At 43.8% G+C, this 27,543-nt stretch overlaps 2 protein-coding genes across 2 annotated transcripts in view; one reads left to right on the top strand and one right to left on the bottom strand.

The window, feature by feature from the left end:
• LOC106560266 (sec1 family domain-containing protein 2) overlaps positions 1–21,722 on the top strand; it is a 166,659-nt gene extending 144,937 nt beyond the window's left edge. Inside the window, exons 6-9 of the mRNA XM_014122975.2 lie at positions 3,481–3,626; positions 16,919–17,053; positions 19,663–19,782; positions 21,222–21,722. Coding sequence (XP_013978450.2) covers positions 3,481–3,626; positions 16,919–17,053; positions 19,663–19,782; positions 21,222–21,314 — 494 coding nt within the window. The 3' untranslated portion in view covers positions 21,315–21,722. The remainder of the gene's footprint in view (positions 1–3,480; positions 3,627–16,918; positions 17,054–19,662; positions 19,783–21,221) is intronic.
• Positions 21,723–22,379: 657 nt separating this feature from the next.
• LOC106560267 (ras-like protein family member 11B) lies at positions 22,380–24,803 on the bottom strand. Its single transcript, XM_014122976.2, has 3 exons — positions 24,523–24,803; positions 24,283–24,416; positions 22,380–23,646 (listed from the first exon to the last, which is right to left on the bottom strand). Exons 1-3 carry the CDS (start codon positions 24,632–24,634, stop codon positions 23,149–23,151), a joined length of 744 nt encoding a protein of 247 aa, XP_013978451.1. The 5' UTR covers positions 24,635–24,803; the 3' UTR covers positions 22,380–23,148.
• Between the last annotated feature and the right edge of the window lie 2,740 nt (positions 24,804–27,543).

The raw sequence follows: 27,543 nt of genomic DNA, 5'->3' as shown, positions 1-27,543 counted from the left end.
TCAATATTTGCAGTGTTGACCCTTCTTTTTCAAGACCTCTGCAATCCATCCTGGCATGCTGTCAATTAACTTCTGGGCCACATCCTGACTGATGGCAGCCCAGTCTGTCCCTTATGTTTTTCCTGGAGAGAATTGGCTTCTTTGCTGCCCTTCTTGACACCAGGCCATCCTCCAAAAGTCTTTGCCTCACTGTGCGTGCAGATGCACTCACACCTGCCTGCTGCCATTCCTGAGCAAGCTCTGTACTGGTGGTGCCCCGATCCCGCAGCTGAATCAACTTTATGAGATGGTCCTGGAGCTTGCTGGACTTTCTTGGGTGCCCTGAAGCCTTCTTCACAACAATTGAACCCCTCTCCTTGAGATTCTTGATGATTCAATAAATGGTTGATTTAGGTGCAATCTTACTGGCAACAGTATCCTTGCCTGTGAAGCCCTTTTTGTGCAAAGCAATGATGACAGCGTGTGTTTCCTTGCAGGTAACCATGGTTGACAGAGGAAGAACAATGATTCCAAGCACCACCCTCCTTTTGAAGCTTTCGGTCTGTGATTATACCGAACTCAATCAGCTTGACAGAGTGAACTCCAGCCTTGTCCTCGTCAACACTCCCACCTGTGTTAACGAGAGAATCACTGACATGATGTCAGCTGGTCCTTTTGTGGCAGGGCTGAAATACAGTGGAAATGTTTTTGGGGGATTCAGTTAATTTGCATGGCAAAGAGGGACTTTGCAATTAATTGAAATTCATCTGATCACTCTTCATAACATTCTGGAGTATATGCAAATTACCATCATACAAACTGAGGTAGCAGACTTGTGTCAGATTTGTCATTCTCAAAACTTTTGGCCACGACTGTATTCACCCCCTTTGCTATGAAGCCCCTAAATAAGATCTGGTGCAACCAATTACCTTCAGAAGTCACATAATTAGTTAGATTACACACAGGTGGACTTTATTTAAATGTCACATGATCTGTCACATGATCTCAGTGTATATATACACCTGTTCTGAAAGGCCCCAGAGTCTGCAACACCACTAAGCAAGGGGCACCAACAAGCAAGCGGCACCATAAAGACCAAGGAGCTCTCCAAACAGGTCAGGGACAAAGTTGTGGAGAAGTACAGATCGGGGTTGGGTTATAAGAAATATTTGAAACTTTTAACATCCCACGGAGCACCATTAAATCCATTATTAAACAACAAACCTGCCAAGAGAGGGCCGCCCACCAAAACTCATGGACCAGGCAAGGAGGGTATTAACCTGAGAGGCAACAAAGAGACCAAAGATAACCCTGAAGGAGCTGCAAAGCTCCACAGCAGAGATTGGAGTATCTGTCCATAGGACCACTTTAAGCCGTACACTCCACAGAGCTGGGCTTTACAGAAGAGTGGCCAGAAAAAAGCTATTGCTTAAAGAAAAAAATAAGCAAACATGCCTACCACTCATCAACACTCACACCTGTGTTAACGAGAGAATCACTGACATGATGTCAGCTGGTCCTTTTTTGGCAGGGCTGAAATGCAGTGGAAATGTTTTTGGGGGATTCAGTTCATTTGCATGGCAAAGAGTGACTTTGCAATTAATTGAAATTCATCTGATCACTCTTCATAACATTCTGGAGTATATGCAAATTGCCATCATACAAACTGAAGCAGCAGACTTTGAAAATTAATATTTGTGTCATTCTCAAAACTTTTGGCAATGACTGTAGATGAAGGGGAGACAGGTTAAATAAGGATTTTAAGCCTTGAGACAATTGAGATATGGATTGTGTATGTGTTGCATTCAGAGGGTGAATGGAAAAGACAAAGGATTTGAGTGCCTTTGAACAGGGTATGGTAGTAGGTGCCAGGTGCACCGGTATGAGTGTGTCAAGAACTGCAAAGCTGCTGAGTTTTTCACACTCAACAGTTTCCCATGTGTTTCAAGTGTGGGTCACCACCCAAAGGACATCCAGCCAACTTGACACAACTGTGGGAAGTATTGGAGTCAACATGGGCCAGCATCCCTGTGGGTGCTTTGACAGCTTGTACTCTATAAGCTGTCGAAAGTGTTCCACAGGGATGCTGGCCTATGCCCCAATGAATTGAGGCTGTTCTGAGGGCAAAAGAGGAAGGTGTTCCTAAGGTTTTGTACACTCGGTGTATATCCAGTTATACATGGGCACAACTCCAGTTCAGTTGTGTTAATGAACAAAATGCATTTAATCTGAAAGAGGTTTTATGAATATTTATGGCAAATATGGATTTTTGTGTGTAGACATACTGCACACACACATACATTAGAGCGTCTGCTAAATTACTAAAATGTAAATGTAAAATGTAGTTAAATTAAATGCTTTGCTTTTGTTTCATGGTTTGGTGGAAACCCTGTCATGAATAAGGGGTTTTCAAGTCACGCATGCTCATTGACATGAGGTGTCTGGTAAATCTAATATACAAAGAAAACAGGCAGCGCACTTAACTCTCAATAGTAGTACTGTTTCTAACCAATTATCTTGTTCTATACTTTGGGTTTACTGGGTTTATATTGGGTTGCTTTCTGCTCTTAGCTCACAGGAAGTAAATCCACAGGGTTAATCTGTTGGTCAGTAGTTGTGTTCCTGATTAGGGAGGATACAGAAGCTTAGAGCCCCAGACTGAGAGAGTGATTGGTCAGTATGGTAGCAAAGTATTCCTTTTGATATGGAGGCTTTGGACTGAACTATAACCTCTAGGCTAGTAGCCTACATATATAATGGCTCCATTAGGAGAAAACAACCCCAGAGGATCTTATGTAAGTGTGCTGTTTGGCAGTGGTCCTGCTGTAGTCATCACTATGCACAAGTATTCATCCCAGGTGTTGTCTCCCTGAGTGTCTGTCCTACTGATGTGGTTTCATGTTTGATTTTATACTGTATGTCTTAATACCACGCGACCTTCTCATTAACCAACGACAACCACATTCCTTAGCAGGGAGAGATAGACGTAGGTGCCAATGTTACCTACCCCTAGCCAACAGCACTCCGACCTGGGCATGGAGAGCCCCCCCCGCTGTCTCTGTCCCTCTGTCTCTGTGTCCCTCTGTCTCTGTCTCTGCCTCTGTCTTTTTGGTTGTATTATTGACCAAACCTTTTCTTCCCCATGCACTTTTTGGAGATGGGGCCATATGAAATGTTGATTAGACGTGAGGAGGACATTCTCTGGTAAATAAAGGGCCTTTAGTACTCTTTCTCCTGGCTTTACCATGGTAGTCTAGTCCAATGCACAGGACACTGAGTTATTTAGGACATGGATTCTCAGACTTTTTGGGGCCTTGATAGCAAATTCCACCTCATAATCAGAACACAACATTTTCTTCCCCAAGTACTTTTTTGAAATGGGGCAACATGAAATAAAATGTTGATTTAGACGTGAGGAGGACATTCACTGGTACATTTTTGCTTTGTGTGTGTGTATCTCTCTCTCTCTCTCTCTCTCTCTCTCTCTCTCTCTCTCTGTAGGGTGTGGAAGTATTGAAGAGCTCACCATGGAGAGGGCCCATACGGCTGTGGAGGGGGTGTTTGACACCCTCAGAGAGTTGAGCCACGCCCGAGACCACCTCAAACAGCTCAACTCTGTCTACACAGCCAGCGATGGAGTACACCAGGTCAGTCGTTCACTAACACACCTCAATAACGTCATTGGTATCAGGGAACCCAGTCCCTCTACAACACACCTCCACAGCATCCTCCAGAACGCATTACTATTTCCTAGTATCGAGTTTCTGACCACGTTACTGTTCACGCCTATCTCCTTTTGTCTATTCAGCTGTTCAACTATAGATAAATGTTCTGCTCATACGTACATACTGTATCTCCATAGATCCCAGGCAGTTATTCTCCACTTTCTCCTCCCCTCTTTCACAGACACTCTAGTGGCAATGACATTGACGTCAGTCCCAGGTAGAATAGAATACTTTGACTTCTGCTCTTCCTTTCTCCCTCTCATCCCAGTCTTGCGTCAGAGCCACAGTCTTCTGAATGAATCTCTCACATCATTGTGTGTCAGAGTGGCGCGTTTTTCCTATGTAGCACACACAGTCTTCCTCCTCTTTAGAGTGAGTTAGTGTGTGTTTGGAGGAGGGCACTGCAGGCAGCCAGGCACCTGTGAATGGCTTGGCTTTATCCTCCGGTTTCAGTAGGAAAAACAACAATGACTAAACAACACAAAAGAATAGCCAGATCATTCCACTTCCACTCTCCTGAGCCTCTACTGTGATCTAAGAGCTGATGAGGAAGGCATTGTGTTGACAGGAAACTGAATGATTAGATGTAGTGAATGGATTCAATTCAAGGGGCTTCATTGGCATGGGAAACATATGTTAACATTGCCAATGCAAGTAAAGTAGATAATATACAAAAGTAAAATAAACAATAAAAAGGAACAGTAAACATTACACTCACAGAAGTTCCAAAAGAATAAAGACATTACAAATGTCATATTATGTATATATACAGTGTTGTAACAATGTGCAAATGGTTAAAGTACAAAAGGGAAAATAAATAAACCTAAATATGGGTTGTATTTACAATGGTGTTTGTTCTTCACTGGTTGACCTTTTCTTGTGGCAACAGGTCACAAATCTTGCTGCTGTGATGGCACACTGTGGTATTTCACCCTTAGGGGACTCTTCTCCAGGTTCATCTCTCTGTAGGTGATGGCTTTGTTATGGAAGGTTTGGGAATCGCTTCCTTTTAGGTGGTTGTAGAATTTAACAGCTCTTTTCTAGATTTTGATAATAAGCAGGTATCGGCCTAATTCTGTTCTGCATGCATGATTTGGTGTTTTACGTTGTACACTGAGGATATTTTTGCAGAATTCTGCATGCAGAGTCTCAATTTGGTGTTTGTCCCATTTTGTGAATTCTTGCTTGGTGAGCGGACCCCAGACCTCACAACCATGAAGGGCAATGGGTTCTATAACTGATTCAAGTATTTTTAGCCAGATCCTAATTGGTATGTCGAATTTTATGTTCCTCTTGATGGCATAGAATGCCCTTCTTGCCTTGTCTCTCAGATCGTTCACAGCTTTGTGGAAATTACCTGTGGCGCTGATGTTTAGTCCAAGGTATGTATCGTTTTTTTGTGTGCTCTAGGGAAACGGTGTCTAGATGGAATTTGTATTTGTGGTCCTGGCGACTGGACCTTTTTTGGAGCACCATTATTTTGGTCTTACTGAGATTTACTGTCAGGGTCCAGGTCTGGCAGAATCTGTGCAGAAGATCATCAGTAGACATTTGACTTCAGATTCTAGTAGGGTGAGGCCAGGTGCTGCAGAATGTTCTAGTGCCCTCGCCAATTCGTCGATATATATGTTGAAGAGGGTGGGGCTTAAGCTGCATCCCTGTCTCACCCCATGGCCCTGTCGGAAGAAATGTGTGTGTTTTTTGCCAATTTTAACCTCACACTTGTTGTTTGTGTACATGGATTTTATAATGTCGTATGTTTTTCCCCCAAAACCACTTTCCATCAATTTGTATAGCAGACCCTCATGCCAAATTGAGTCAAAGGCTTTTTTGAAATCAACAAAGCATGAGAAGACTTTGCCTTTGTTTTGGTTTGATTGTTTGTCAATTAGGCTGTGCAGGGTGAATATGTAGTCTGTCGTACGATAATTTGGTAAAAAGCCAATTTGACATTTGCTCAGTACATTGTTTTCACTGAGGAAATGTACGAGTCTGCTGTTAATGATAATGCAGAGGATTTTCCCAAGGCTGCTGTTGACGCATATCACACGGTAGTTATTGGGGTCAAATTTGTCTCCACTTTTGTGGATTGGGGAAGATTCCAGAGCTGAGGTGGATGTTAAAAAAAAATTGTATAGCCAATTGGAATTTGTTGTCCGTATATTTTATCATTTCATTGAGGATACGATCAACACCACAGGCCTTTTTGGGTTGGAGAGTTTTTATTTTGTCCTATAGTTCATTCAAGGTAATTGGAGAATCCAGTGGGTTCTGGTAGTCTTTAATAGTTGATTGTAAGATTTTGTATTTGATCATGTATTTGATCATGTATATGTTTTTGCTGTTTGTTCTTTGTTATAGAGCCAAAAACATTGAAGAAGTGGTTTACCTATACATCTCTATTTTGGATAGACAATTCTTGTTGTTGTTTATTTAGTGTTTTCCAATTCAGACTCATGCTAGCCACAAGTTCTGACTGAGCTCAATCGTCAGAAACGCAAATACAGTGATGAGTTTCTGTCTCTTTCATACAAACTTTGAGAAATAATGAGGAGCACCCACAATGTGTTTTGTGTGGGGAAGTGCTTAGTAATGAGTCTCTCAAAACGAAACAAATTAAAACGACATGACCAAACATCCACATCATGATGGTAAACCGAGGGAGTTCTTTCAGGACAGGGCAGAAGGCTTCAGGAAACTGCTTCGACAGTGCAAAAGTAAGTCAGCTAACAAGGCATTGTTGTCATTTTATAACAGGCGATGATGAGCAGAAATAAGAGAGTACTATCTCTCATAGTAATAGATGTGAGTTTCTCTTTCAAACAATCCCCTGGCCTTGTAACGTTACACAGCTAATAGCTAACGTTAGCCAAAGCAAGCTAGTAGCTACTGATCGTGCAACCCTAAGAAACAGTACAGGTCAAGATGAAAAATGATCAGGCCTACTGTACATTTTACTGTAGAAATGATCAGGCCTACTGTACATTTTACTGTATAAATTATTTTTGGAACTGTTGCTGTTACAATTAGTCATGTTTTATTCTGAACTGGAATAAACGTATTTAAGCAAGATGCTTTTTGAGACAAACACTCACACAGTTCTGGGTTGCTCATCTGCAGCAGGAAGCGGTCTCCAGCCTGACTGAAAAAGCAGTAGATGTTCTGATCCAGTTTGGCACCACATACCTATGCGAGTCAGGGTTGTCAAGTACAGAAACGGTGTCAATGCTGAGCATGACCAGTGTTGCACTGTGAAAAACTGAGCCCAGAATAGACTTGCTTGTTGAAAACTTCAACCAGCCACACACCTCTCATTAGGACTGTGTGTTCTGGTCTACATCTGTGTGATGTGATCAATCAGTTTATTCCAGTTTAGAATAAAAAATATGTATTTTAACAGCAATAGTTCCAACCTAGACTTTCTATCAACAATAATGTATACAGTAAGATGTACAGTAGGCCTGAATGTTTTGATCTGTACTGTTACTTAGGGTTGCACGATCAAAAGGCATGTGTGTGTGTGTGTGTGTGTGTGTGTGTGTGTGTGTGTTCAGTTATACATCTGTGTGATGTGATCAATCCATTTATTCCAGTTCAGTTCAGAATGAAATTATTTATTGTATTTTAACAGCAACAGTTCCAACCTAGACAGCTATGTAGGAGTGTTTTTAATGGGGAAGAAAAAACATGAAAATATATTTATGGGTATTTCATTGTTATTTGTTTTTGCCTATATTGCATTTTTTTAGGCGTAAGTGCATTGAAATGTACCAATATTTACGTATAGTTGCATATGTTCCTAAGCTTGGGTCCCAGGAAAACACATTTTTAATTTGGGTCCCAGGCTGAAAAGGTTTAAGAACCCCTGGCATAGAGAAATAGAATGAATAGAACGGGAGTCACCATTAAAGTCAATCATTTGTCCGTTCTATTCATTCTATTTCTATGCATTTAATCCTATTCGATAGGCGAAATCCAGATAGATCACTTTTGAAAATTGAAAACGGTGTCCTGTAGATGTTAGCATGTCTCCTACTTTCACTCTTATTTTCCCCTCACCTTACAATAAGCTGCTTAAGATATCTGATAATTGCAGGTATTTATAGACTATTTAATGACGTAGGTTTAATTATGTATATTTCATGACATATATTGCAATCCAATCTACCTTCAATACATTTCCTCTGACTGTACCTTCCCCCAGCCAGAGCTCATAAAGAGTTGGATATACAGTATTATCATGTTTATTTCAGGGTAGTAAAAGTTACAACCCCATCTAGTATCTGCATTCTAGTTCTCTTTGTCTGCCTGGCCCCAAACAGTCGCAAAGCCTCTGCATAATAGCTGTGCCCTTAGATTTTAGTGTGTGTGTGTGTATGCGTGCGTGCGTGAGTGCACATTTTAGTATACTTGTGAGTATCAAAAGTCCTCACACAAATAGTAAACCAAGTAAAATACAGAGAAGTGAGGGCATTTTTCCAGTCCTTACTTGTATAAGGCTATTTTAGGTTTAGAGGTTAGGATTAGAATTAGGGGTTAGTGTTTAGGTTTAGGGTTAGGGTTTAAGAGTCCCGTGTAGCTCAGTTGGTAGAGCATGGTGTTTGCAACACCAGGGTTGTGGGTTCGATTCCCACGGGGGACCAGTACCGAGAAAAAAATGTATGAAATGTATGCATTCACTACTGTAAGTCGCTCTGGATAAGAGCGTCTGCTAAATGACTAAAATGTAAATGTAAGATTAAAGTTGGGGTTAGGGCTTAAGAGGAAAGTTAGGTTTAGGGCTTTAAGATTTTAAATGGGAATCAATTCTTGGTCGCCAAAAAGTCTTCACAAGTATAGTAAGACAGCTGTGGGTGTGCTATGTGTTAGTACTCTCTCTGTTCCTGTTGAATGATGAATGTGAGTAGAATTAAATGGATCAGAGCTTTGTATCTGTGAGTTACTGGCTTTTCTTGACAGAAACTCAAAAAATACAGAAACACTCATCACCACGTCTCTCCCCACTGAGTCACTCTTCTAGTCAACTTGATGTCTTCAGGTCAAGATGTCTTTGTTTATGATAACCTCACGGTCAGACAGTGAGAGGGGGAGGCATTTTTCTTTCAGACACTTAAGAACCCAATGTTCTTTTTCCCAGAGTGTAACAGCACTATGTCAAATGTAATCACTGCGAGTAAGTAATTACAAATCTTACAATCGGTGTCTCTGGCTCTCTTTGTTCCTGTCTGTCAGTATCTCTGGCTCGCTTTGTGCCTGTCTGTCAGTATCTCTGGCTCTCTTTGTTCCTGTCTGTCAGTCTCTCTGGCTTTGTCTCTGCTTTCCTCTCTTTCTGCCTGTCCCTGTGCCTCTCTCTCTCTCTCTCTCTCTGTCCATGTCTCTCTGCCTGCCCCTGTCTCGCTGCCTCTCTCAATTGGGAAACATATGTTAACATTGCCAAAGCAAGTGAAGTAGATAATCTCGCTCTCTGTCTGACCGTCTCTCTGCCTGCCTCTGTCTCTCTTTCTCGCTCTCTCTCTCTCTCTCTCTCTCTCTCTCTGCCCCTCTCTCTGCCTTTCTCTCTCTCTCTGTCTATCCCTCTGTCTGCCCCTGTCTCTCTGCCCTTCTCTCTCTCTCTATCTCTCTGTCTGCCCCTGTCTCTCTGCCCTTCTCTCTCTGTCTCTCTCTCTCTCTGTCTCTCTCTGTCTCTCTCTGTCACCGCAACAGTGGGAGACACTTCCAAGAAGACCTATCATTAACACCGCAACAGTGGGAGACACTTCCAAGAAGACCTATCATTAACACCGCAACAGTGGGAGACACTTCCAAGAAGACCTATCATTAACACCGCAACAGTGGGAGACACTTCCAAGAAGACCTATCATTAACACCGCAACAGTGGGAGACACTTCCAAGAAGACCTATCATTAACACCGCAACAGTGGGAGACACTTCCAAGAAGACCTATCATTAACACCGCAACAGTGGGAGACACTTCCAAGAAGACCTATCATTAACACCGCAACAGTGGGAGACACTTCCAACAAGACCTATCATTAACACCGCAACAGTGGGAGACACTTCCAAGAAGACCTATCATTAACACCGCAACAGTGGGAGACACTTCCAAGGAGACACTTCCATTGAGTTTACCCACACACACACACACACACACACACACACACACACACACACACACACACACACACACACACACACACTGTACTGAGAAGCCTAGAAAGGATATTTGTTTTGGTTGGAAGGTTGCAGTGGCATTGTTAGTCTTACATAAAGTAATACTTCCATTGCTATAGTAACCACTCTCTGAGGAGTCTGACGAGACTCTTGTAATTCTTGGGGCTAAACGGAGGAAGGTCCACCTATTCAGCAGGAAGCACTCAGCAAACTAAGTGGGACTTATTCGCTCTCAACACACAATACAAAGTTCTATCCATAGACTCGCGGACAGTGTTGGTTTAATTTTTTCATGGTTTAGAGCTAATCCTAGACCAGCTTTTGGAACTTGAAGCCAGCTAGAGACATGTTATATTAACTGATAATCCAGGTCATTCTAACCTCCATTATAAACTGGGTGGTTCGAGCCCTGAATGCTGATTGGCTGACCGCCATGGTATATCAGACCGTATACCACGGGTATGACAAAACATTTATTTTTACTGATCTAATTACATTGGTAACCAAGTTATAATAGCAATAAGACACTTCGGGGGTGCGTTGTGCCTAAGAACATCCCTTAGCCATGGTATATTGGCCATATACCACACCCCCCTTGCCTTATTGCTTAATTATACTGTTGTTGATAGTGTGGGTGTTTGGCGTGAATCATTTGTTATCCTCCTCTTTAGTAGGTGAGTCCCAGGGGGAATGAATATATATTAGTAACAGGGAAATTCAATCCAAATGTCATGGGAGGCCTGGGTGATAGCCGGATGACTAAAGATGAGGCTATAAAGGACTGTTTTATCTTGTGGGAGGATGGGGAGATGAATGAATTGGTTTGTTTGTTTAATTTGAACGCGTAGGCTAATGTGTTCAAACCTCTCTTTCTCTCTGTATGTGAATGCGTGTTTAGATGAGTTAGTCATGTGTTTACTCCCAGGTTTGTTTGTGTTTGCTCACTTAGCTGACATATATTTGCATGGGGAAGTTGAAGTGCTGGATGATGTTTTTTTTAAATAAAATGTTGCTTTTATATAACACAGTCAGTCTCACCACACATTCCTAATATGGCTGAGATGGCTGTCAGCATGAGGTAGAATCACTTCATTAGATACTGATGGGGTGAATCTGGTTGACAGGTGTCAAAGGTGTGCGGATGCCATGTTTGAGGTCAGAAGGGTGTGTCTACCTGGATATTACTGTATCACACATGAGTCAAGCAGAGGAGGATGGAACTCTTTGCTCTGTGTTGATACTGGTTGCTAGGTGTCAAGAAAATCTATCTCTTCAAGTATTGAGAGCACAGTTTTGCGCGTGTGTGTGTGTGTTAGCTACCCTTTCTAGAAAGAAGCTAACCTACAGAACAATGTTCTCGCAAAACAAATTCGGCACAGAGCCAATTTCAGGTCTGCTGAGCGTAAACTAGAACGTTGAGAAAATTCTGTTCAACTTCCAGCGCGCGTTTACTGTGAACACTGAGGCTGTACCTACTTTTAGTTTCAGGTTTAACATTGGCAATGTAGGCTACTGTGGCTATTTGATCATAATGTAGGCCTACCAGAGTGGCCTGCCATCAAAAACAATGGAGAAAATGCATGCCATAACATTTGAACATGGAAATTGCTGTTCTATCATTCAGCCTACACTACCAGCCAATGTGTGGTGTTCAATGTAGGCCATTCCATAAGACTTTAAAAAAAAAACATGCAGGGTTTTACATTAACCTTTTTATCCACTTGTCCTTCAGACTGAAAATGTTGTTTGATGCAAGAAACCACAAAATAATAAAATGCATTATCATTCCCATACAATTATTACAGAGAATCAGACAAATTACGCTACCCTCTGTCTATTGGCTACTTAGCTTATTCAAGCCTGTCTCAAAATACAACACTGCCCCTTTAAGACAAAAAAAAGCTCTTTACCTGACTAGCTTTTTAAACATGTCAAGAAATGTATGCGTTTTCTGCTCTTGTAGGAAGCAATCACTCCCCTATTGCTGACTACAAAGGATCTATAACTGGGCTAATAACTCACTAAATAGCAAAGGATATTAACAAAATGTGCACATGTGACTACATGCAGCTCTCGCTTTGATCTCAAAACAAGCACATCTACTCATCTACAGCTCATGCTGTATACACAGTCCAGTTCAAAGTAAATGGCACAAGTCCATATATGGCAATGGTCTGTTTGCATGTAGGCCTACAGCAGCTCTGATTTGTTTATGCCGCACAGGTCTGTGTAGAGTAGTACGGGCTGAGTACTCTGATGCGCCTACAACAAAATCTCTTGCATAGTTTGTTTTGTTTTGGTATGTTGCATTGAAAGTGGCTAATATTGCATTGATTCGATCACAATTGCCACAGTAAAGGGAAACGTTGATAGTGTTTACAGGGAAAACTCTAGAAGTGGTCACCAAGTAATGTCAAATGACTTTCTGTGTCAAAATGCAAGCCGAGCTCTACCACTCAGATTTTTTTACATGACTTAAAAAACGGAAGCCTATGCAACATTAACCAATTACAAACAGTCAGTTGCGATTTTATCATGTAAATCTTGGTGGGGCTAACCCCTACTTTTGAAATGTACAGCGACAGAATTCAGAACATGGGCCGTTCTTACAGTATTCCCTCTCCGCACCAAGTTAGATCCGTAGGATAAATAAAGGGGGCATATAAGCAGACAATGAAAGTTCTTACAATATTCCATGATTACATTTCTCTAAAACAGGCTATAGGCTACATGTGCACCACTAAGTCAGAACAGTAGGCTAAGTTATGAGGGGGAAAGGGGCCAAATTATTAGGGTGAGGCACATGGGCTACTAACAGCTTACTACACAACGTACACTTAGTATTACTTTCTTAGCTACAGTATACATATCTCCCTGGCATATTACATCATTTATGCACCAGCATACAATACAATTTTTGACTCACCTTGTTGTCCTGTGCTCACTTGAGCAGGAAAGTGGCGCGGGGGTCCTTCTTGTGGGCAAATTTTGTCATCAAAGGCTGACTGTCTCTGGATTTATGGTGCTTTCAAGAAAACTGGGAACTGGGGGAAAAAAACAATGTCGAATCATGACATCAGTGATTTTTCAGGTCGGAGCTCTAGAAAGAGGCCAGAGTTCCCGACTTGAAATTCCGTTCAAAACATATTTTCCCGTGGTCTAAGGCACTGCATCGCAGTGCTAGCTGCGTCACTACAGATCCTGGTTTGATCCCAGACTGTGTCACAGCCGGCCACGACCGGGAGACCCATGAGGTGGTGCACAATTGGCCCAGTGTCGTCCGGGTTAGGGGAGGGTTTGGCCAGCCGGGTTGTCCTTGTCCCATCGCGCTCTAGCGACTCCTGTGGCGGGCCAGGTGCAATGAATGCTGACACGGTCGCCAGGTGTACGGTGTTTCCTCTGACACATTGGTGAGGCTGGCTTCCGGGCAAACATTGTCAAGAAGCAGTGCGGCTTGGCTGGGTCGCGTTTTGGAGGACGCACAGCTCTCGACCTTCGCCTCTCCCGAGTCCGTACGGGAGTTGCAGTGATGGAACAAGACTGTAACTACCAATTGGATATCACGAAATTGGGGAGAAAAAGGGGTAAAATATACAGTTCCGAGTTTCCAGTTGTTTTGAACAGAAGTCATACTGTATTGACAGCGTTGCCAATGTAGTCAACCTTTTCTGGCCCTAGTGTTGCATGTGAATGTTTATCCCTTTAAGCTTGGAAAAGAGACCCTTAAACCCGGACTTGGACCACACACCCACTCCACTGAATAGATAGCAGGCTAGTGATTGTTTTGCAACACTTGCAGTTAGTCACTGATTCCTTCCAAAACACTCATTGTTGAATTTGTGATTTGCAACTTGTTGTGCAATGTTCATGGCCAATGAGCACCGATACTTTTTATCTCGAATTTCTCTTCATATGACAAGGATTGAAAAGGATTTGCCAGTAGATTGTCAACTTGATTCATGATGATGACTGCTTGTCTAGCTTGCTAGCTAAGATTCTGAAAGTATGATGTTGACATGATCAGTCCAATCAAAGCTACGATAGATATAATGTGATTTGACGTCATTTTATCTGTGGCCAATGACCTTGAGCCTTCTTGGATGGGAACTTCTAATGTAACTCTATGGCAGCACCCAAGGGGCTTGAATTCTTTTAGCTCTCCCCGTAGATTTTGCAGTGACGTATTGTCCCCATGAGTAACAGAACACTGAACCAATCACGGCGCAACTAGAGAACATTACCAACCTCTACGCTCCGTATTTTCCGCTGGAGGCCGCACCACCACAGAAAGCACTGAGCTAGGCTGAAACACCTGCGTTTTGGAGCTGCCTTATGCGGCTTTATTATTAACTCAATGTGTTTGCAAACTGGTATGTGACATGTATTAATGTCAAAATAACCTAGAAAACAGGCAACAACAAAATATATATAAATATACAGTACCAGTCAAAAGTTTGGACACACCCACTCATTCAAGGGTTTTTCTTTATTTTTACTAGTTTCCACATTGTAGAATAATAGTGAAGACATCAAAACTGTGAAATAACACAAAAAAAGTGTTAAACAAATCTAAATATATTTTATATTTGAGATTCTTCAAAGTAGCCACCCTTTGCCTTGATGACAACTTTGCGCACTCTGCATTCTCTCAACCTCTGCTGCAGAGGACACGTTTATTAGTTACCAGCCCAAATAAATGCTTCACAGAGTTCAAGTAACAGACAGGTGGGGCTCAAAACAGGTCTGTCACACCTGCCCTGAATGACGGGTCACCACTGCAAACAGTACTGTAGCAATGAGGTTTGTGCAGTACGCTATAGGCCCAATACAATATCACTGCACATTGGCTTTGCTTGAATTGTCATGCCAATGCATTGTTGTTCAGGCCATTTTTTTTATAATTATATTTCAAAATTTGATGTAGGCTATATGATCACACCATTGTTGTATTACTTGTGAGGCACAGCTGAGTGAGCATACATGTAAATCATTTTTATTTTACTGGACTGATGTTCAGAAGCAGGCACCACTCATAAAAACAGCATCTTTTTAATGTATTCTTTGACACTCTCTCTAGTCATGGTTTTAAACTTTTTGAAATCTCACGCTGTAGATTTCTTATGCCTGCTAAAGTACTGCAGACACAGTAATCTGAGCCATCCGATTGGACAGCGGTAGGCCTGTAGTGCACTTGCTCTCTGGGCCTTCCGGGAAGGCAGAGTTTGTACATTGACACATGAAATGGTTCAAAATGGCAACAGTTCGCCTACTCTGGGCGCAGTGCAGCTGAATCGGGTGAACCTACTTTCAACAGACCGAGACTAATAGAAAAAGAAATATGAACACAAGGCTTTATCGTTGGGTTTTTTACAGAAATGTCTGCCGATCGACTCGGAATGGTTTGGTTAATTCATGGTTAATTCAATTCAAGGGCCATATTGGCATGGGAAACATATGTTTACATTGCCAAGCAAGTGAAATCTCATTCATCTCTCTGTGGGCTGATATTTCTGCACAGCAGTCTCGGGCTACTGCGCTCCCGTACCGGTGCATTTTAGAGGGAACCTTGCTCCAGACCCTTCTGAGCACTCTGCTATTTACACAATTCTCATAAAGCTCTGCCAAACCTTAACTGTGGCTGCATTGTTAACTCAGGATATGAACTTCTCGCACATAAAAGAAATCTGCTTTACCTTGTAATCTAAAAATGGACTGTTTTATAGGCCCGGCTAGCTGGTCAGATTAAACCTTCATTCAGTGAATTCCTCTCTTTATTTCTTGCTCTCTTTCACTCTTTTTTCTTTCTCTTGTCTCTGTCTCTCCACACACAATAGCTTTGTATGGAGTTTGTCAAGTGCAATTGGAAAACATTACTGTGTTTATCCTTAGGTTGTCTTTATAAACTTCAGAATGTGAACATTGATAACTTTATTTATAATAGTCTTTTCAAGGTGCCCTCTCCTTCATGCTCAGCACTCCAAAGTAGAACTTTTGAACTGAATACAGTAGCGTGTTAAAGTGATAGTGCGCGTTTAGTGTGAAAGGATAGAATGAGTACAGAATAAATATATTAGCCAAAAGGCTACTTAATTATGAAACTCTTCCTCTCTGAGAAGGGTTGGTGAGTGTGTGTATATGTCTGCGTGTGTGTTAGGGGGGAGTGATGACATATGCAGCTTGGGAAATGTACACCTCCTGGGTGTGTACCTGTAGAGGTGTAGTGTTCTGCCAGGGTTTATCAGAATGTCGTGCCTGTCTGGAGCGGTGGGGTATTTTTTGGAGCAGGTTGGGTCATGTCACAATGACTATCCATCCATATTCACCTAGCTAACAGCCTGCCTGGCTGACTAATACCTGGCTGACTAATACCTGGCTGACTAATACCTGGCTGACTAATACCTGGCTGACTAATACCTGGCTGCAATCAGTAAATGTACCTCACAATAATCACCACGGTAGACCACACAATAACAAGGCAATTTAAAACCAAATCATCAGCACACCCACACACACATAAACACTTATCATACAAACACTTGTTTCCAACAATACCCTCCACAACACACTGGCTCATAACTGAAAACAAAGCTATTTTCATCCCCAGCAACAATAACCCCCTTATAAACAACTCAATACCCTCATCTCATCTGCATGGACCATCTCAATAAGAGGCCTGCCCTACAGAGATGAGCTGTTTCTAACTCCGCTTCATAGTTATTCACATCACACCATCTCTCATTCATCCAGTGATGGAGGGGACTAGAGGATCACACCACTGTTGAGGGTTCTTCAAACACAAACTTTATTCCAATAACCCAGACAGACACTACTCACCCAGATACATACCTAGCACAGAGACAATACACACTCCCACTCATTATATAATCCCTGTGTTATATATGGCTCGCCCTCCACTTTGTTGTCACTATGGCATAACTCACAAGTACAAAATAGGACAAAGCACAAAGAGGCTGGTAACTAGTGATATTTGTAGAATATGTTTTGACTGGCCCTGTTCCTCTGTGTTCCTGTGTGTTCTCCAGGCGACGTACCGTCCGTTCCTCAGACAGGTTCTGGAGGAGATCTTCCACCCAGACAGACCTGAGTCTCCCGACATAGAACACATGTCTGGAGGCCTCACCGACATGCTCAAGACTGGCTTCAGTATGTTCATGAAGGTGAGAGACTGAACCAACCACACACACACGCAGAAGACACACACACGTGAGAGGGTTATTTAGGAAAGGGTAATAAAGGTCACTTTCTCTGAACCATAAAACCTCTAGTAAAACTATACACACCCTCCATACAGTAAATCACCCATATAAAACTCACTGACCACGGCACAGTATAACCTTTAACCATAAAACACATGGTTACACCCTTTAGTCTGTACCACAATGTACATTCATTGTCTAGCTCCCTGTCTTCACTGTCTAGCTCCCTGTCTTCACTGTCTAGCTCCCTGTCTTCACTGTCTAGCTCCCTGTCTTCACTGTCTAGCTCCCTGTCTTCTAGCTCCCTGTCTTCCCTGTCTAGCTCCCTGTCTTCACTGTCTAGCTCCCTGTCTTCACTGTCTAGCTCCTTGTCTTCACTGTCTAGCTCCCTGTCTTCACTGTCTAGCTCCCTGTCTTCACTGTCTAGCTCCCTGTCTTCACTGTCTAGCTCCCTGTCTTCACTGTCTAGCTCCCTGTCTTCACTGTCTAGCTCCTTGTCTTCACTGTCTAGCTCCCTGTCTTCACTGTCTAGCTCCTTGTCTTCACTGTCTAGCTCCCTGTCTTCACTGTCTAGCTCCCTGTCTTCACTGTCTAGCTCCCTGTCTTCCCTGTCTAGCTCCCTGTCTTCCCTGTCTAGCTCCCTGTCTTCCCTGTCTAGCTCCCTGTCTTCACTGTCTAGCTCCCTGTCTTCCCTGTCTAGCTCCCTGTCTTCACTGTCTAGCTCCCTGTCTTCACTGTCTAGCTCCCTGTCTTCACTGTCTAGCTCCCTGTCTTCACTGTCTAGCTCCCTGTCTTCACTGTCTAGCTCCTTGTCTTCACTGTCTAGCTCCTTGTCTTCACTGTCTAGCTCCCTGTCTTCACTGTCTAGCTCCCTGTCTTCACTGTCTAGCTCCCTGTCTTCACTGTCTAGCTCCCTGTCTTCACTGTCTAGCTCCTTGTCTTCCCTGTCTAGCTCCCTGTCTTCCCTGTCTAGCTCCCGTCTTCACTGTCTAGCTCCCTGTCTTCACTGTCTAGCTCCCTGTCTTCACTGTCTAGCTCCCTGTCTTCACTGTCTAGCTCCCTGTCTTCACTGTCTAGCTCCCTGTCTTCCCTGTCTAGCTCCCTGTCTTCCCTGTCTAGCTCCCTGTCTTCACTGTCTAGCTCCCTGTCTTCACTGTCTAGCTCCCTGTCTTCACTGTCTAGCTCCCTGTCTTCACTGTCTAGCTCCCTGTCTTCACTGTCTAGCTCCCTGTCTTCCCTGTCTAGCTCCCTGTCTTCACTGTCTAGCTCCCTGTCTTCACTGTCTAGCTCCCTGTCTAGCTCCCTGTCTTCCCTGTCTAGCTCCCTGTCTTCCCTGTCTAGCTCCCTGTCTTCATTGTCTAGCTCCCTGTCTTCACTGTCTAGCTCCCTGTCTTCACTGTCTAGCTCCCTGTCTTCCCTGTCTAGCTCCCTGTCTTCCCTGTCTAGCTCCCTGTCTTCCCTGTCTAGCTCCCTGTCTTCCCTGTCTAGCTCCCTGTCTTCCCTGTCTAGCTCCCTGTCTTCCCTGTCTAGCTCCCTGTCTTCACTGTCTAGCTCCCTGTCTTCACTGTCTAGCTCCCTGTCTTCACTGTCTAGCTCCCTGTCTTCACTGTCTAGCTCCCTGTCTTCCCTGTCTAGCTCCCTGTCTTCACTGTCTAGCTCCCTGTCTTCACTGTCTAGCTCCCTGTCTTCACTGTCTAGGGAACAACTCTCAAAAGACCCCATCTGTAGTTCCTTAGTGTGTGTCTGTCTGTCTAGGCGTAGGCGTGTGTGTTGCTGTGTTTCTCCTCTTCCCTCCTCCCTCCACATGTACACATGACACTTGGTTGGTGCTACAGTGCAGTGGGTTTGTGTTGCCAGATGGGAGGTGGGTGTTCATATCTCTTTAAGGATGCACATGTAGATGCTGGTCTGCTGTTCTGTGTGTGTGTGCAGGTATAGCTAATGCACTCATACAGTACATACTGTATGTAGTATGAATACAAAGACCCATACCCATTTGACCTACCACATTGCACACACCAACACAAACACTCTGACAGATAAAGGCTACCTATTGTAAGACACATGTTGAGCCAGCCCAGGCAGACAGTTCTGATGCACATGTCTGGCCATCCCGGACCAGTCCCCACCCCCCTGCAGCTTTGATTGCACGGTTATTATTCAAAGGCTGTAGTTGTGATCTCGGCGTCACTCCCCAGCCAATAGAACACAGCCATTATCTGTAGGCCAACCAATCACACATAGCTGGCGCACCAGACCCCCTGACTCTCACTCATGTACAAATCCGTGTGTGTGTCTGGAATGAGTGTTGTTTAAAGCCTTCATGCTGAATAGTCCACTCTGACCACTGCCCTCCAGCTGGGCAGTGACTCAGACCAGAGAGGGGAGAGACTGAAGGACAGCGGGGGGGAGAGAGACATAGGGAGAGACAGAGAGGAGTCAGAACTGTAATCTGGCTCCACAGATTGTCTTTAGAGTTTCAGCTCACAAACCATAGCATAACCTTTAATTATGATATGGTTAACTTGTGCCAAAGCTCATTTTTATCCCAATCCCTAACCCCTCCCTAGGTGAGCCGTCCACACCCCAGCGACCACGCCCTGCTCTTTCTCTTCCTAGTGGGAGGAGTCACTCCCTCTGAGCTCCGCCTGATCCGTGAGGTAGTCTCCGCCCACAAGCCGGGCACACAGGTGAGAGACCACGGCCGCTTGCTCTCGACTCACCTGGCAGAGCTTGTATCGAACAAATAATTCAAATTGGGAGGATTTGGAGAGCGAGGGGAAAGAGGTGTAAATAAATCAGAGGAGAGGAGGAGAGGAGATGCGAGAGACCAGGTGCAGTCTTCGCTGCTGTGGTATGAATGTGTTTTTTAGGCTACAGCTCTCCAGGTTATGGCTCGGTGGCATTACATAACACACTGTGATGGCTTTGCGAGGGTTCGTCATCAGTCTGAGTGACCTCAAAAGAGGAGCCTGAGGATAAAACACAGGGGGAAGATCACAAAAATCTGGGTGCTGAGTTGAAGAAAGTCAAGAGTAGCTATATATTATATAAACAGTCACTCTCTCGCTCGCATGCACGCGTGCACACACACACACTGAGACATATTCTCAGGTGACAGACAATGGATAGTGCCGAAAGGAACTAATGTTATATACACACGTGTACATTCTTTGTGTGTGATGTGGTAATGCATCTGATTGTGTATTGTGTGTGCTACAACACACACTCTGACTCAACCATGCGCTAAACATCCGTGTGTATTGTATGTTGCGTGTACGTGGTTAATGAACTGTAAGCCAGAGTACTGCAGTACAGTCTAATCCCTGGCTAGCTGTGTTAATGAAAGGCATGTATAATGGAGTTTAGAGGGAATGAAAGGCCTGAGCAGCATCAAAGGCTGATGTCATGAATACATCTCTAATCAGAACAACAGAAGAAAGAGAGAGGCTCATACTGTAGGACCCTCAACCTGCAGCCAGCGGCCCACACACCGTCTGACCTCAACACGCACTCTGACCCCAACCCATTCAGCCTGCTCGATCTGTCTGTCTGCAGCTGGTAGTGTTCTGATAAAGGCTTCCAGGAACATATAGGTCCTCTAAGGACTTGGTCATTAATTAACCCAGATTTAAAAGCAGTCAGAAAATGGTTTTGTTTGGACTAATGAAACATATGATATTTGTTCAAATACAGTTGAAAGTGAATAGCCTGGGTTTGTCTAATGTATGAACTGAGTCATCGGCTCATATACTGAATGTGGGCGCAAGGCACAACAAACTCATCTTTATCTAAATAAATTTGAATGATTTCTATGGTGTCAAATTAAATCAAATAGTATTAGTCACATGCGCTGAATACAGCAGGTGTAGACCTTACAGTGAACTGCTGAATACAACAGGTGTAGACCTTACAGTGAACTGCTGAATACAACAGGTGTAGACCTTACAGTGAACTGCTGAATACAACAGGTGTAGACCTTACAGTGAAATGCTTCCGTTCACATTCAGTATCTGCTTATTTAAAGCAGGACGTCTACTCCAGTTGTCTGAACACAACCAACTGTTGGCTTTCTCCGTTGCTGATTTAGCCACGAGCTAGTCTGACTCTCCATGTCTGTCTGTCCCAGGTGCTGGTCCTCTCCACCAGACTGCTGAGACCTACAGATGTCCCTGAGCTGCTCTTCACCACCCAAAGACTGGTGCCAGACATCGGTGTGTGAGCACAGAACAAGGACCACACACCCGACACGTACCGCTTTCTGGAGAGGAGCGATTAGATGCTCCATTGAGGTTTTGTGGTTTGGTAAGTCATTGGTGTGTGAGCAGACCAGACCAGACGTGGAGGTTCAGACATAAGACTAGGTGATAGAAAGATGATCTATTTAGGCTTTTTCAAACGCATTCCTAAATGTTTACTTCAGTTTAGTCAGAGCTGTGTCCCATCCCTTGTACTCCCTAAATCACATTAAGGTAATTAAGTGTTCATGGATTTATTCCAAACTGTACTGAATGTAAACTTGATTCAATCTGGGGTAAAAAGGATTCTGTCTTGAAGTTCAACTTAGAACAATGACATTCAAATCAAGTTGCTTTAATATATTTGTTTGAATTAAATCAGAATACATTGAGTTAGTTGGTATGAGTTAAGGTTGTTCTGACTGTCCTATACAATGTGTGAGCTCATTACAGGTGAGAGAAGTAACGTGAGGCGTCTTGCTGGTTTTTATATCCTGGCACAGTACAGAATTAAACCACTACACCAACTCATTCACACTCTGCATTGGTTCTCAGAGAGAGAGCTAAGTCATGACAGATGAATGTGGAGGGCCTCTGTGGTAATGACAGGCCATGGTCTGTCCAACAGAGGTCAACAGTTGAGTTTTACACATCTCCATGTCACTAACTGCCCTGAAGCTTTTTCTCCATGTTCAGATGGGTGTTTCACGTTGACTGGAGCCTGATATTCTCAATCATAGGACAGTAGACCACATATCAAATCAGCATGAACTGAACCTCACTAGTGACAGGAACTTTCACATAACTGTAATAGCATTGTGGTGTCTTTGCCAGGGTTACAACTGTCATCGGTCACACCACCCAGGTTGAGGAACAGCACCTCTGAGGACGAGCCTTGACTATGTTCATGGGTAGGTGTGGTGTAGTATGCTTCATTGTAGATAATGTCTACACAGCCTAACCTATAATACATAGGTCTTTACCTGGTTCATACCTGACCCATATATATAAGTTGTTTGTATTTTACACATGAGGTTATAAGACAAGAGTCATCATGAATGCAATCATTTTATTTTCAAAAGTATAACAAATAAGTCAAACATTTGGCTTTGTTAAAGTGCATTACAAATAACCCCAACATCCCACCCAGCCCCATATCATTCCCTGCTGCCCCACAGTGATCCTGCCTTCCACTCATAGTTCACTACCATGATGTGCAGAATGATGGTTTTGGCTGTTGTACAAGGAATGCACTGGGGAACTGGAGATTGTTCACTGTTCAGGTTCTCATCTGTCACAAACTCAGCACTCTGACTCAAGTGCATGGCTTGTCTGACAATGCCAGTGCTCTTTTAGCATTGCCATACAGTGGCAGCCTGAGGGAAAAAAAGAAAAAAAACTAAATTGCTGCCAGCTAAAAATACTCTGTGCAGTATCCTTCAAGGCTTTTGTTACCAAGAGAAGATGTCAGTGTTCACACAATCTGGAGTGTGTCTGGGCTTCATTCAGCTCCTCTGTCCCATCTGGTGGGTTGACATACCAACACCTCCCAGCTGCTGTCCCTCATAGCAGACATCTGCAGACTCAGTGAACAGTTTCACCCCACAGGTCATCACCTGTCAGACAGTGACTTCGGTCAGAGGTCAAAGTTGAGCCTCCATTTTGTCTCTGCTGCTCGTCGCAGGTCAGGCTGCTCTAGCCATACAGGATTGAGTCCCCAAACGAGACAGGAATCTTCTGTCCTCGTTTCTCCTCATTCAATGTATTTTCTGTAGCCACTCTGGACCATGTTGTGTAGTAGACAAACCCAAGTACTTCTCACACAGAGGTGACCGTCCTGACTTTAGCTGACAGAGCCTGCTTGAAGCGCCTCTTCAGGTCCTGCATGTTGGGGGACTTGGGCCTGGGGATGAGGGGTGAGCGCCCCTTCTTTTCTGCTGCTCCAGTTGTGGTGTGGGAGGACAGGGAGGCTTGGGGCTGCTGCTTGGCCATGTGGCAGCAGAGCCTGTGGAAGGCCCCATGAACCTGGTTGTAGTCCTCGCTAGCTGACACCTCGCAGAAGGAGCAGCCCAGCACTGCCGCCAGCAGGGGGCCCTGTTCGGCATCCACCCGTCTCATGTGCAGCAGGTCCGCCTTATTGGCCAGCAGGATGACAGGCGGCACGTTGACCCCGCCCGCGCGGGCCACCAGCTGGTGCAACTGGCCAATCAGGTCGAAGCTATGGCGGTCAGTCACAGAGTAGACCAACACCACAGCGTCGGCCCATTGGATGGAGCAGGTCACATGATCAGGGAGGCTGAGGCCATTGCATGTCACCTGAGGAGAACATGGAGATCATGATTAGAGAACTGTTACATTGGAACTCATTTAGAACATTGTTAAAAACACATGAATTAACTTCATAAAATCCAACCTGGACAGCCTCGTAGCTAAGTGATTTAAATACATGCCAGACCAAATATGTTCTCATCATTACACAACAGGTATGTTTTAATAAATTGATTGCTGTAGTCTAGTCAACCAGTGGGCTGTAATGTTACTCCTCTCCTGCTGAGTAAAGGGGAACCGGGTGAGGGTGATTGAGGAGACAGAAGTGGGGTATCATTTACCCCTGGCTCAGACATTCTCTTCTCTGAATGGGAAATTAGCAGGCCAGACTTTTAAAAAAAATGTATTTTTTATTTATTTTTTAACTGCACTTTTAGTAAGAACAAAAAGTGCAGGTTTGGACCACTGCCCAGAGCAGGGAGGGAAGAACTGAACAGAAAGCTCAAACTTCAAATAGCCTACTATGGTTGTGTGACAACAAAATATACTGATTTATTCATTTAGAAAACCTCACACTGATCACAGACAGGCTCTGGTGTACTAGCCTAAATAAATGTTGGTCTGTGGGCACTCAAACGCAGTGGTCTCGAGGGCATTTGGAAACATAGCAAAAAGTGAACTTACATCAACACCCGGCGTGTCCTGGACTTGGATGGCTGCCTGCTCTCCGTCCACTTGGACCTCTCTTGAATAAAGGTTTCCTGCGTTTCTCTCATAGTCGCCAATAAAGCGCCTTGTCAGGAATCTTACTACCAGAGCTGGAATAGAAGACCATAAGTTAATCATCATGTAGCCTATGAATTTATAACATCAGTTACTAAAATACAGTTGTCAACATTTAGTTGAACTGATTTGTCAATTTACCTGTTTTGCCAACTCCGCTGCCCCCAATCACCGCTATTTTGATGGTCCGGTTAGACGGACACTCTGGGGTCGCAAACTCTGCGATGGTTGACATGTTCTGGATCAGACGCATTTTCACTAATTCCTTGTTCAGTTTTCAAGACGATGCTAAATCCAAATTGATCAATAATGTCTCTGATGAAGCAAAAGTAATCGCTTGTATTAGTTAAAAACGAAACACAACAACCTCTCAATTGTTCCCTTGAACCAACTGTGTGAACACTGTGCACTGTGAAAGCACCGTGGGTTTTATAGAGTCAAAGAAATGCTTCTCGCTGATTGGCTACTGGCAACAGCACGCTCTCTCCTGTCCCTGCCGCCCCTCACGTGGATCCGCGAGCCAAACACACGGTCAAAATGAATGCCCCGTGCTACAGGTTGGTCGGTTCGGATGAAATAACAAAACATCCTTTATTTGACAGAAAATGTGTTGATAACTACTGTAGAGGGGCAGGAGCGATAGTAATTGTCCAGATATATGAAATCTTATATGGCATGGAGCCAGGAACGCAAGAACGTCGCTACACCCACAGCAACATTTGATGGAATATATGTGTGGACCAATAAAATGTCTAGATTTTTACATAAAACACGTGAAAATGTGAATGATATTGTATGATAATTATTGATCCTAAGTAGAAACCTAACATATCCAAAAAGTAATTTAGGCATAAAAGGAGTGTATAAGTATGATTGGACAACGTGCACACATATGCACATCTGCAGGAGAGTCTCTAAAACACGTCACAGCACAATAGGCATAACAGCAAAGTAAAAATGTATTCCATGTTTAGAGATGGATTGACTGTAATTGTTGAGTAAAGCAACACGGACAGAACCACGAGTCGTGAGTGGTCCAGAACTGTTACTGGGTGACACCCTGACCCAGTAGTCATCACCTAGGGGCTCACAGTCACCTTCTCAGGACAGTTGTTCATAATGGGGACAATTGCGCTCGTGTTTGTGTCTGCAGCATATGCCGCGGCAGAAGTGTAAGTGCCTGTGTGCTGAGAGAGCAGTGTTTCAAAAGAAAGCATTTTGTCTTTATTTAGTCAAATAAGTTCAAATACTGCTGTTGAATAACCTACTTCTCTTTTTCAACCTATCACTTCTCTTTGTCCCACTTTCTTATGTCTCCCTCTCTCTCTCTCTCTGCCCCCCATCTTTCATTCGTGTTCATGTGTCTGCCTCCTGAGGTATGTTGGCAGCCAGTCGTAGTGTGATTATGGTCTGGTATGTATTTTTGATAAGAGCCCTGATGACAGGCGGGGACGCTGAAATGTGAAATGAATGGCTAGAATTAGTCAGCAGACAGGCCCCTGCTAGCTGCACAGCACGACACGCACAAGCCCCCCACAGGCCACCTCACCGCATCACAACCAAGCTGCAGCCCCACCCTAGCCCCATGTTTACCATACCCATAATCAGTATGTTCAAGAGCCTCTTTTGTACTGGTGAGTGAACTGCAACGATAACGGCTTCATAATTCTAGCTGCAGGATCTGTGTTGGTGATACAGTAGTCTCTGCACCCAGAACCAAATATTGTGTGCATGCTGGCCAGCTGTTACTCTAAAGGGTTTGTGACTGTGCCCTGACTACACCTACTAAATTATGTCATGATGGTGACACTCACTCTGTCCCCCCGCTACCCTGTCCCCATACAGGTGACTAATGGTGACACGTCAGAGCCTTCATAGAGATGAGCTCGGCGGTCACCGTCATGTCCGAAGTGTGGCGTTAGCAGGTCTAGGTGCCTGTTAGCCTATTGAAGGACCGGTGATGTCTGCTTATTAGCTCGATAAAAGACTCAGATGTCTGATACGCTGTGAGTCATTTATATAAAGAGTTTAAGGTGCCAGGTCATCCATCCATATAACATCTCACTGAGGGGAATACAGCACATGTCCTATTATTATATATTGTGTATTGTTGCACTAACAAAGTGAATTGATTGTGTTTTTATCAATGTGGGTCATAAAACTTCCCATTATCGGGTGCATGATACTGTGATACATACAACAAGATAGCAAATCAATTGATCCTCTTACCAAACTATAAGGATAGTTGTTGTTACTGTTTAGAGAGATATACTGTAACGCCGGGATCGTCAATCACAGTCTTATGTCCAACAATGGGGCAGCAGGTAGCCTAATGGTTAGAGCGTTGGACTAGTAACCAAAAGATTACAAGATCGAATCCCTGAGCTGACAAGGTAAAAATCTGTTGTTCTGCCCCTGAACAAGGCAGTTAACCCACTGTTCCTAGGCCGTCATTGAAAATAAGAATCTGTTCTTTACTGACTTGCCTAGTTAAATTAAGGTAAAACATTTTGTTTTTTAAGTGAAACATAAAGAGCAGACAATTATCCAGAGAGAATAATGAAATAACGGGACTAGAACAAGGAATAAGCCAGGGGTAGGGGTGTCACTCCCACAGGGGTGGCAATAGAAGGCTAGAGGGGACATAATGGGGGTGATCTATAGCTGGGGCGTGGACCCTCGAGGGGACAGGGCATGGAGCAGCAGGGGATTGACAGGGTAATTGGGCTGGTGGAGGGGGCAGGGGGGAGGGAGTGATGTGGATGTATTCTCAGAAGGATGTCCTTGTTGACACAAAGGTGAAGACTGATTTCCCGTGGTGGGTAATGGAAGTGCCCCACAAAGAGGAGAGGACAGAGAGGAGAGGCATTCATTTAGGCCATAGACTGGGCCTCAGTACACAAATGCAGTGATCTGGGGGACAGGGACAGTCTGACATGATGTCATGCTTTGGGTCACACTTGTTAAGTCTGGATAATGTATGATTTGTGTATCACTATATGGATGTTGGTGATATGCAAATCATCAGATTTCATCCCTCTTAATGCCAAAACAGAAAACGTAAACTTGCCCACTATCAACACTCAGTCATTTTGATAATTCCCTGTAACCCTGCCAATGCCTGGTCTCTGATAATAGTGGGATGTGTGCCATCCTTAACGT

The sequence above is a fragment of the Salmo salar genome, chromosome ssa10 (assembly GCF_905237065.1).
Source record: "Salmo salar chromosome ssa10, Ssal_v3.1, whole genome shotgun sequence".
NCBI lineage: Eukaryota > Metazoa > Chordata > Actinopteri > Salmoniformes > Salmonidae > Salmo > Salmo salar.
This window is presented reverse-complemented; position numbering and strand designations above follow the sequence as displayed.